Source organism: Lotus japonicus, chromosome 5 (assembly GCF_012489685.1).
Source record: "Lotus japonicus ecotype B-129 chromosome 5, LjGifu_v1.2".
Classification (NCBI taxonomy): domain Eukaryota; kingdom Viridiplantae; phylum Streptophyta; class Magnoliopsida; order Fabales; family Fabaceae; genus Lotus; species Lotus japonicus.
Window position 1 is genome coordinate 31,101,102 of NC_080045.1, and position 12,451 is coordinate 31,113,552.

General features: G+C 36.1%; 1 protein-coding gene across 1 annotated transcript; it reads right to left on the minus strand.

Moving 5' to 3' along the window:
* Nucleotides 1-3,650: 3,650 nt before the first annotated feature.
* LOC130717793 (cytochrome c1-2, heme protein, mitochondrial) lies at nucleotides 3,651-12,380 on the minus strand. Its single transcript, XM_057568156.1, has 8 exons — nucleotides 12,234-12,380; nucleotides 11,363-11,437; nucleotides 7,920-8,134; nucleotides 5,132-5,411; nucleotides 4,982-5,053; nucleotides 4,291-4,407; nucleotides 4,127-4,192; nucleotides 3,651-4,042 (listed from the first exon to the last, which is right to left on the minus strand). Exons 2-8 carry the CDS (start codon nucleotides 11,417-11,419, stop codon nucleotides 3,926-3,928), a joined length of 924 nt encoding a protein of 307 aa, XP_057424139.1. The 5' UTR covers nucleotides 11,420-11,437; nucleotides 12,234-12,380; the 3' UTR covers nucleotides 3,651-3,925.
* Nucleotides 12,381-12,451: the final 71 nt, after the last annotated feature.

Genomic DNA, 12,451 nt, shown 5'->3' on the forward strand with positions numbered 1-12,451 from the left:
CTGTTCGGAGCTTCAAATAAAGATTTCATCCGCGTACGCCCACTCTAATCGATGTTCCAAATCTTTCTTCAGAAGGAAGTTTCTGCATCCGAGGTCAAAATCATAAAGTGCATAAAGTGCATTTTAAGCCGGTAAAAATTAAAAAACAAGTCTCGAAAACCAAAAATCATACTGATATTTCTTTGAAGAATTAGAAGATTCAGCGGGAAGAATATCGTGTCTAAAATACGTTGGAATTAGTAGGAAAAATCGGAATCGCGAAATAATCATTTTCTCACGTTTTCAATTTCCTATATATACTTTGAAAAATGAAAAAAACGAAAAAAAAAAAAATCACAAACACACACACACGGCCGTGGGCATCCAAGGAGGAAGGAGGAGATTTGATTTTTTGCCAATTCTTGACCGATCGTCGTTCTGTTCGTTGCTACGCGTAGGCCTCGAGGTAATGATGCTTTTCCTTACCTCTGATCGTAAATTCTGTCGCTTTTCTCTATGTTTTTCTGTGCTCAAAGTTTTGAGCTTTTTGTAAAACTGTCCAAATAACTTGATTTTAGTGTCTAAACTTATTCCCTACGTGGCCCTGAGCATGTTTAGCGGATTACATTTTGCCGAATCTCGCCGAAAGGCCGCCGAGTTTCAATTCTGCTCAAAAACCCATTTTTATGCTGAGGTTCTGCTTTTTGAAATAAAAACCCTCGTCTGAGCTTAGCGTCAGTAGGATTAGTTGTTATAAATGTCGTTAGGATCACGCTCATCCAATTTGTTTTTCGAAATTCTGATTTTGAGTTTCCGAGCTAAAAATATTGACCAAAATACCCCTGCGACAGTTTTCGATCCGATAATTTTTCTGAGAGTTTCCCTGGCCTAGATATCGCCTAAGAATACCTAGGAGTTGATTTAGATCGAAGAAAAAGTTCGAAAACCCTATTTTCCATAGTGACCGAAACCTATTTGCTTGGGTACCGTGTCCAAAAATAATTTTTGGGTCTCTATGACCTGAGCCATTGCGTAACTCTTTCGATTGTCGAAATTTTGGCGCTGATTTCGTGTCATTCCGAGTTCTGTAGCTCGAGTTATGCTCGTTTTAGCGAACGAAGTCTCCGTTGTCAATTTGTGCCTAAATAGGAACTCTGAAGCTTTAGAGGTTTTCTTTACGATTTCGATTAGTATTAGTGGATCGTGTTGCTCCTAGTGAAGCTTGTGTTGATGATTGTGTTTCCTTGTTCTAGGTTCACAACTTCCATGCCCAACTTCTACTCACGAAGGTAAGGGTAACTCAGTTTTAGTGCGTCTCGAGTCTTGCATGATTTTATCGCACTGCATGCGTTTGAGATGAAGATGTTTATATTGATTGACAGATGATTATGATTATTATGCTTGCAATGTTGTATGCTTGCTTATGTTGACTGTTTCTGAGGCTTGTGCCAAATGTTTTCTGAAGGCTTCGGCCGAGTAAACTTATTGAGATGTGTGTCTCCGTTTTCTGAGAGGCTTCGGCCGTTTACTGGTTTCCGTCATTACTGCTTTCAAGTGGATAAGACGTGATTATTGTTGATTGATTTTGGCATATAGGGCTGAATTAAGTGGCATTCAGTGGTTGTCGTTCTACATGTCTGTCCCGTCTTTCGAGGCGTTATTAAGTGGCATCCAGTGGTTGTCGTTCCACATGGTTGTCCCGTCTTTTGAGGCGTTATTAAGTGGCATCCAGTGGTTGTCGTTCCACATGGTTGTCCCGTCTTTTGAGGCGTTATTAAGTGGCATTCAGTGGTTGTCGTTCCACATGGTTGTCCCGTCTTGTGAGGCGATATTAAGTGACATTCAGTGGTTGTCGTTCCACATGTTTGTCCCGTCTTGAGAGACGATATTGATCGATCCATTTTGGTAGAAGCATATAGTTGCATTATAGGGAACTAACACCTGACCCTATGTTGTTGGTTTTTAGTTATTGGTTTATTGATATCTGATTTGATGTTACATTGTCGAGGTTATTATTATCTGAGTTAATCTATGTGTAAGTTGATGATATATGAGTTGAGTTATGTTGCTAGTTATTTACCATGCCAGGTAATTAAATTTGAACAGCATGATTTTCTCTTTTATACATGGTAATTGCATGGAGTTAACCCTTTCTATTTGTTACTTGTTGTTTGGGCGCTTAACGCTATTAGGCGATGGAGAATCTTCGATGGAGCTTGACCTTTGTACGAGTCGAAGAGGAGAACTTGAAGAACTGTGGAAGACTTGAAGAATATAGTCGGGTGTAGAGTTAGAGTCTTGAGTTAGAGAGCTAACCATTATTGGTTTAAGCTTGCATAACGGGTTTAGAAATTTATATTTGAGGTTTCGGGTACTCGCCTTGTTCAAGGCTTGATGTAAATCCCTTTGTAGTTGGGAGTATGCATGACATGTTTTGAAAATACATTTGAAAAGAAAAAAATATACTCGTGCTTATACATTCTTTTGGAAAATATTGCATATTTACTTTAATAGGTTACTAAAATGACACCTGAAATTCGGGGCGTTACATTGTGGCTTATGGCCAAGACAGGGTGCTTAGGGATAACCCAAGGGCTTGGGGCCAAATTGACAACTTATTATCGCACATTCTATTATTCAAAGTGCAGTTATATATATATATTCGCATGATGCCATGCGAATTCTTTACTGCACAAAATTTAAGACAAGATAATTGTGACTTGTTTGGATTATTTTCTCTGTACAGTTCGATCCACTCCAAATGAATTGCACTTTGCAGCCACATCACCATTCTATGTGGCCAAAACTACCCCATAATGGTCATTTCAATTTTTTACCTAGTTTTAGTAAATAAATTTTACCCGTATTATTTAAAAAAAAATTGTATCCCCTCTAATCAAACACTTGTTAATTACCGAAAGAATATGTTTGAGGTCTCTCACTTTGTAGGAGGAATCAAATTGAGTCATCACTTCCACATCATCTCATTAATCCTATGTGAAAGTGATGACTGTGTAAAATTCGAGACACATAAGCAGAAAACACACTTTAACCTTAATTTGATTAAAAAATAATTCTCAAGAATAACATTTTGAAGATTTTTTTCAGGGACCCAATTTGATTTTACATACAAAATCAAACCTCTAACATATTTAAACCTTACCATAAATAATATTACCCATCCGTCCCATCTATCTCCGTCAGTCGTCACTTATATTTTAGGGGTATTTTTTAAAATTAAACACATTGGGGGAGAAAAAATTGCAACTTATGGCTTTAGCATGATATTTAAGACAGCTATGGGAAAATGCAGCTGAAGTAGCTGCATCAGCCACTAGATTCTAGAAACTTTGCTAATTGAAGGCCATGAAGCAAGGCTCTCTATCTCATCAACGAGAGGGACAGTTAGTTCACTATCGGCTGAGGGAGAGGTGAGAGGCCACACTGGCTTGTCGAGAATTCTATATTTCTACCTGTTTAGATGCAAACTAAATAGCACTTCATGATGTTTATTTACTTTATTTTTTAGTAGAGACTCAAATAAGCCCGTATTCAATTCAACGAAAGGACCTGATCAATAGAACTCTTTTATTCTTAGTTTCTGTAAATAGCTAAATTCAGAACCAGAATCATCCCCTTTATTTCTACCCTTTTTTTGAACATAACCAAAATAAAACCCAACCACAGATCAATTATTATGAAAATTCACATTTCGTCAAAATAAGAGTGCAAGGGTCCTAGAGAATGTAAGAAATACACAGGTTTAAGAAGGGGGAGAAAAAGTGAAGTAACTTATCTCACATACAATGCAACAACTTTATTTCTATCTCAAACATAAACAGAATCTGCTTCAGGTTCGCCCGTCAACAAATTTGACATGATAATATTTGACAATCATTGCCACAAAATAATTTTTCCTAAAATGAAAAGTGAAGCTTGAAGGCAGCTAATTGACAACATTAAGAACCAGCTTGCGAGACTTTAGAACAGACCACCGAAGGCGGCGGTAATAGGCAGCTTGAAGTAATGCTAGTGATAGTACAAATATCCATTTAAATCCCATCTGCATTCAGTCGCAATATCCTTAGAAAATAAAACACTTCCTTCATTTGCTCAGGTAGAAAAAAAGGAATTAAAGGAAACAAACCAGTTTTCTCTCTTCCATCTCAGGTTCGGCAGCCCAAGACAGAAATGACACAACATCTTTCCCCATCTGCAACAAAACATAATAGGAGAAAAAGTATTGCTTCATTTTTCCCAAGTTCATCGATATAAGATTCACTGAAATCAATCGGCAACAAATAGAAGTACCTGAGATTCTGTAGCAGGGGTACCATCTTCATACTCAACAGCACCATCATTAAGCATTTTAGGCATAGCAATGGCCCCGCCAGGAAAATAAGGATTATAGTGCAGTCCTTCTCTAATCTACATTATTATTTAAAAGATAATCATCAACAAAATTTACTTTAAGCACAGTATTCACACACTGATTTGGGGACAGAATAACGAGGAACTTGGACTAAATATTTAGAATTTACGAGAATTAGAAAGTTAAGAACGTATAATGAACTTCATTACTCATAGTAAATATCTATAGACAAGCAAGGCTGATAACTTGATTTACATGCTAAGTTAAAACCACAAACCTAGCCTTTTCTCATCAGGTTGGAATTCTTGTAAATTCTAAATATTTAGTACATGTAAGTAGAAACAAAAAACCTAGCCTTTTTTCATTTTGTGGGGTTGGCAATATGAATCAACTGGCTTCATAATGTTCTTTATGAATCATTTATAATAATATTAAATTCTAAATGCTTCTTAAAGGTTGAACCTATAATTTTTCTTGGTCCCTCCCTACACATAACTATTCGACTACCCATCATCTGAATCACCCATCAAGTGGTCTAGCAACTTTCATATCACAACTTCTGCACAATGCACAAAGTTCGGTTGATAAGTAGAGTGTAGTTTTACAAATGATGTTTAGAGAAAAATTTACCGAAACACCGGAAGGGGGATCACGATAACCGGTTAGAAGGGCAAACACATAGTTCTGACCATTGTGCCGAGCCTGAAAATACAAAAGGTAACGACATTTTGGTATACATACAATAGAAAATCAAAGTTACTAGCAGACAACTGACATTACTTTGGTAATAAGACTTAGATCTGGAGGATAGGCTCCTCCATTAGCAAACCTAGCAGCTGCTTCATTTGCATATGGCTGAGGAAGGCGATCACTGAGTTTACCAGGGCGTGTAAACATCTCACCCTCATCATTAGGGCCATCAACCACCTCAATCTCCGCAGCCATAGCCTTTACCTCTTCTTCAGTATAAGCAACACCGACCAAATCACGGTATGATATCAAAGACATAGAATGACAGGAAGCACAAACTTGTTGATAAACTTGATGTCCACGACGAATCCTACTCATGAAGAATTAGATGAATGCATTGAGAATGTAATCAGTAATAATTATGATATATGTGAAATTCGATTTGAATATGACAGTAGTATAGAGCAGTAAGAGAATAATACATATTCACCACAATATAATACTTCTATTATGAGTTCTGGGCTGGCTCAGGAGAAAGCCCTGAGATGAAAATGAAAATCAAAATAAGGTCATGTTTGGATTGATGGGAAGGTGGTGGAGGGGAATGAAATGTTATTATGATCCAGAGTTTGCTTTTGTTACATGAGGATGTAACAGAATGGACGGTACAACATTTCATTACTTACCATCAATTTACTTGCCACCATTTTGGATGGAATATGATGGAATGGAAACGCTTATCACTACAAAAACCTTGACTTAGTTTTCTAACCTTACCTATATTATATATTCAAATATTTTCTAACTTTCTTCTCATACGCTATACATAGGCCATTGTTACGTATTGTTATACATGATATTTTACCCTCCCTCTATTTTTATATGATGCAGTTTTATTTAATTATTATCTTTTTATATAATAATAATAATAATAAAAATAATAAATGTAAATATTACTAGTCAACCAGACCAGAGGCGTAACTGTTTATATAAACGAGCTAGCCATAAAAACATATATTACAATGTTTGTATATAATTTTTTAAAATATTTCCTAATATTTTTATTTTTTATTTTTTTTATTTTTCGTTGCATCGATTTAAACTTTATACAAGGATGTGTCATAGTAAATATTTTTATTATTAATATATTTTAATGTTTATTTTCGAAAGTGGTTAGTTCTGCTTCTGTAACAAACAACTTTTTATTTTTACGTGTCAACTTCTTGTATGTTGTAAGGTAATTTAAAAAAAAAATAAATGAATTAGAAGATAAGATCCACATTAAAAAATCTAAATATAGAAGGTAAAGGAAAAAAGAAAATATACTTCGAACCAAATACTTCACGTTAAAATTACAAAATTCATATAAGGCAAACAATTACCAAAACAAAATAACCACCAAACTTGATGTCATCATTGATTAGACAATTTTTCTCAGCTGTGACATTTTAGTTTAGCTTAAAATTAATTTTTTCAAAATATGTCATGGAAAAATATATTTTTCAGATTAAATTTTTATGAATTTATATTAAGTTTAAATATTTGATTACATAGATACGAGATTTAATAGTATAATATCAAGTAAAGGTAAAATGCAGGAAAATAGAAATGTTTATCACATAAATATTAGTGCTTTTAAAGTAAGTGTAATGAAGGAATGAATAAGTTACTGAAGGAGGCCTAACTTAACCACAAAAGCTAGCTCAAGAGTTAAGGTTTGCACAACCATATATAAGCAATTGATTGGCCACATCTCTAGCCAATGTGGGACTCTAACACACCCCCTCACGCCCAGTGTAGAACATCTGGAGCGTGGAATGAAACTGGTGGCCCAAATATGGGAGGTCTCCACAACAAATGGATCTAGGATAGGGGCCCAGACCCATGGTCAAACAACCATTGGCTCTGATACCATGTTAGAAATCCTAAGTTAGAACCACACAATACCACAAAACCTTAGGCTTAAGGCAATGGGTGTGTGTGTTCTTTATTATATATGCACTTGTGCACTTGCTAATCTTGGCAATGTGGGACTTCTTTGAGTCACCATCAGAGCTGGTCTGATCCAAGCTATGACTTCCGCTTCAAAAAAAAAAAAAACGTAAAAAAAAAATCCGAAAAAAAAAGTAAAAAAAAAAGATTGAAAAAAAAAAGCAAAAATGGCAGTCCCATTTGCGCAAGCCAAGACCTCAGACTCAGATGAAGGAGCACAAGTCCAAGGAACTCCGATGTTCCCGCTAGAGTACTAGCCCAGACAAAGAAAGTCGAAAGGCAGACTCAGACGAAGGAGCACAAGTCCGACGACCACTGATGTTCCCGCTGGAGTGCAAGGCACAGGCAAAAAAAAAAAATGATGGAGTCCCAATTGAGGGGGAGTAATAGAGATAATAAAGTGGTGACTCAAAGAAGTCCCACATTGCCAAGATTAGCAAGTGCACAAGTGCATATATAATAAAGAACACACACACCCATTGCCTTAAGCCTAAGGTTTTGTGGTGTTGTGTGGTTCTAACTTAGGATTTCTAACAGTTACAATCCATTGTGTTTCATCTACATCCATTATCAAAATAATGGAGTGGTAAATTTGTTACGTTCCATCATAAAATATCAAAGGAATGAAACGAGATTTCTATTCCATTTCATCTCATTCCACTCTATTCCATTATATTTCATTCTGTTTCATTCCATTATGTTCCATCAATCCAAACATTAGCCTAAGGAATAATTATAAACATGTAATTATAATTAACTGGCTCTAATTTGCCTTTAAAATGCAACAGAGAACAGTTTTAGTGCACATAGGCCCTAACATGGCAAATGATTCTGTGGGGCAAAAAGTAAAAAAGGAAAATATAGGGAAAATTCAGGTTAGACTCACGAAGCATGGTCATATGAACTGAGGATGCCCTCGTGAGGCCATGGATAGCTTGGACATGACAGGCCATGCTCAGCTTCATCAGCTGATGCTGTTGTCGCGAAACCCAAAAACCCTGAGACAACAGCTCCAATTAATGCGAGGGCTCTTATGGAGCTGCTGCCAGTTGAGCCAGCATCATTGTTCTTTGTGACAATGGATGACATAGAAGAAGGATTCTGCAATAATTATATAGCAGCTGTTAGGGAAAGACACAACTATTCCATGGAACACAAGCTGTTATAAACTCCTCAATTTTTTTTGGCATGAACAGGTATGTACGTCCACTGTACCACTCAGCAGAATGGTTTTTGCAATATGTTCAACAATGGCTTGGACTTGGAGCAATGTCCTTAGTAGTCCTTTTAGTGAAGATTGAAGCTAGGACATAGACAAATCCATCTGGAGTACTTCTCAAATATGTATACTTAATAGCCAAAATGATGTGGAAAACGAGTAATTTGAAGACAGATTTGCATTTACTACTGATTTAATTTTGATCCCCTTGATAGTGTGAAAACTTTTATATTATCAGTGAACCATATGATGTCCCCTGAAGTGCTAAGAGATTTTCCTGCTAATACCACAATGATGATGCACTTTCTTGTTTACTGATAGTGCAAGAACTTGTACACTACTCCCTCCGTTCCTAAATATAAGACCTAATACAAAAAATTGCGCTTATTAAGAAAACATTAAATATGTCCAATTAGTGTATTGGTTTTTTAAAAATGCATACATTCCTCCATATTTACCCTTTGTTATTTTCTCTCACTAATTAATGGTAAGTGGTAATCAAAACTTGGGAATTGAAAACACACAATAAATGTGAGGGTATATATGGGAGAGTAGAATACTTTTTACTAGATTATTGTTAAAGGTCTTATATTTAGGAACATGAAAAATTTAAAACTAGGTCCTATAATTAGGAACGGAGGGAGTAACATATAGACAAAATTTAAACTCGTAATATAATTATGAATTAAATAGTTATTAAATAGCGAGTCACAACAATTTAAATTCACAATAGTCCTTCAAGCATACTAACAGCAGCAAGACAAAATTGCAACAGAATGATATGCTTCTATAAAAGCTACCCCAAGTCACAAACTAATGACAAATGGTTAAGACTTAAGACACATGTATACTGCAGTGTTGTTAATGGCGGATAGCGTCGCGTAGCGGCAAGCCCAAAAAGGGCTATAGCGCTATAGCGGGTAGCGCTACGGCCGCTACGCAGATTTTTTATATATATATTACATATAATCATACTACACATATATATATAGAGGATGTATCTTATGAGCAAGATGATCTTACATGAGAAAATGAGAATAAATCACGACCGTTAGATCTAATCATGAATTGTCTGGATTAAAACATGAAGTCATGCGACTTTTTTAAAAAGTCACATGACTTTTTTAAATGATCACATGATCATTAATTTCATTTAATCTGAACCATTCATGATTAGATCTAACGGTCGTGATTTATTCTCATTTTCTCACATATATATATATATGTATGACTGCTCAAAAATGATAAATATAATTGAAGTCTGAAATTATATTTCACTCATAATTAGCTACAAAAAGACATTAGTGATTAAAACAAAACTTTCTAGCTTGTAAGTAGACATTAGTGTTCTACTTCTAACTTCTAAAACCATGAACATCAAATGAAAGCTCATACTACTAGCTGCTAGTATACAAAAGGCAGCAATGTTCTAACTTATATAAACATAAATCATCAAGTGAAGGCTTCTTAATCAATCATCATCCTCTAGATAGAGGTCTTCCTCTTTATTGGCCACACTTCAAACCAGTGTTGTTCTGAGAAGGCCCAGAACCTCCAAACGACAGAAAACCTGCCGGAAAACCGCTGGAAGTGGTGAGGGTGTGGAGGAGAAGAAGAAGAAGTTTGAAGAGGAAGAAGGAGCGTGAGGTAAAAGATGAAGAAGAATAGAAGAGAAAGAAGCGTAAAAGAGAAAAGAGTTGTACGGTTTTGACAGAGGAAGCAAGGGGGGGGGGGGAAGTGGGAAACAGCTGTAGAAATTTCATTAATTGAGGGGAAAAGACAATTTTGCCCTCATTTTTTTTAACCTAAGTAGGGTCAAAATCGGAATTTCGACTTCATCCCCTTCCCCAAATCAGATCGCGCCGCTATAGCCCCTAAACAGCCGCGATTCCAGCCGCGATTGCGGCCGCTACGACCGCGACGTGATTCCCGCACCGCTACGGCCACCGGTGTCGCGCCCAGCTGCCGCTCCGCCACGCAGCGCCGCGATAGCGGCGCTATAGCCCGCTATTGACAACACTGGTATACTGTACCAAATGCTAAAACAGCAGAAAAATATTCAGATACTTATCATTTTTAGCACAATCTTATGATTGATCCAGATCTTACGGAGAGCTAAGAGGAATGATGCACCAGATCATACCCATGTTTGTGTGTGTGTGTGACAGAGAGAGTGGAAGCACTAACAGTCTAATTGGCAGTAGTTGGGTGGAGTGGCGCGTGTGGCCGGTTGTAGGGAGAGGGAATATAAAAGCAGGAAGCATGATTGGTGAGGTAGGCTGGAATTTGGCTTGGACTTGGGAGAGATTAGACACTCTTGAATTGCCTAGAGACCATTATATTTTTTTTTTTCACTTTTGTACACAGTCTATATCCAGGACTTGAATTCTTTTGATTCAGGACTGATACAGGTTCTGATGAGAAAATTGGATCATAGTCCGATTAAAAAGGTTAAAGAAAGACCCAAGACTTCAGGAGAAACCATTTGAAATTTGGTTTTGATAGAATAAAATGGTATCTTTTTTCTTGCATATCATTTTTTTGTACAATGTAAGAGTTTTCTTTCTGAAGAAAAAAATGATCATTTCTAGTCGATTGTCAAATACCCATTTAAGACATAGAAAGATCTATAAATTTGACAAATACGGAACATTTTAGTTTCAAACTTTCAATCAAAGATTTTCATACACAAACACTTTTTATGCATAATAATACTATGGAGACTGTTTCATATATGACCTTTACAGAAAAGAAAAAAAATTGGTAAAATGCTTTTTCACATTATCTACAATGATATGGTGATAAAGCAAATCTTTTTCAAAAGTATTGCAACATTAATTAACCAACTAATTAAAAGTCGGATAAATTGGAAAATAATATTGGCCAAACAAGTAATATAAGAAAAGAAAAATGCACAGCTCTAACTTCTAACTTGTTTCAGAAAAACATGTACCCCTTTTCCCCTCAAATTTGCATAACATCAAATCTTTTTTCCCCAACCTTCAAGTTTTAGTCTAAGGTCTCCATTTCAAGTCCCAGACTGCAAGGACCCGAATAATAAATAGATATGGAAGTATAAAATTATGATGAAGAGAGGAGCTAATGCTTACAGGAGAAAGTGATTGGAGTTTTCTCCTCAATAACTGCTGAATAACAGATCCTGCCATCTCAATCAACAGCGACAACTGTTCATTTAGAAAAGATAACAGATAAGTAACTAAATACATACAACCAAGTATCCAAGATAAAGTTCAATAAATAAGCTTATGGACAGTAATAAGATCAGCATCACCAGACAAGTGCAAATAGCTATAAGTAAAAAAATACCAAAAGTTTCCACAATGAAGAATAAAAAAAAACTGAACTCCAATAAAATTTGCCAGGAGGAATGCTAGAAAGTTTTAAATTATAAATTGTGGTGAGATGATCTGTCAAGAAAAATGACTTAAATCAAAACCCTCTATAAACAGGCATGTAATCTACTGACAAAAGTGAATAAGGAAGAGATTGCATAATCTTAGAACTTGATGCATCAAAGAATATGTTTGATTGACATGTTCTTTGTACAACTGCCAACAAATAGAACCCCAAGACAAAAGTAAAATGTGATATAATCATTAGATGTCAATGACCCAAGGATCTCATAATAGTTCCCTAACTCGCGGTACCGAAAAAAATGATTATAGGATAGAGAAAGTGACTTTAACTCAGTTGCATTCACAAGATTGTGGATTTTCAGTACCAAATATGCTAGAACGCACAACACTAACACAAGAATAAAAATCAAGGGTAAGAGAGAGTGGTGTAAACAGGAAATGCAGCAATCTCATTAACCCACATCGCAAACACAATCTTAATCATCTAACAAAAAGATCAGAATTGACAAACTCAGAATTCAAAAGTGGGTCACAGTGATTGATAGGTATGCTTCAATTAAAAAAGAAAACGAAATATAGAGAGTTAATGGGAAAAGAAACTCACGAAATGGAAAGACGATTGGGAACTGAGATCGAATGGAGAGAAAGGAGGAGGTGAGGAAGGAGGAGAAAGAGGAGCAGCAGCAGAGAAATAGAGATGCGGAGCTGCTGACGGAATAATTAGCTTTCGTTGCAGCCACCAGCATTTATCAGGGCTTTTGGGCTTTAGAAATGAGATGGGTTTTTAGTCCAATTGGCAAAGCCCATTTCTTGAAGGGTGTT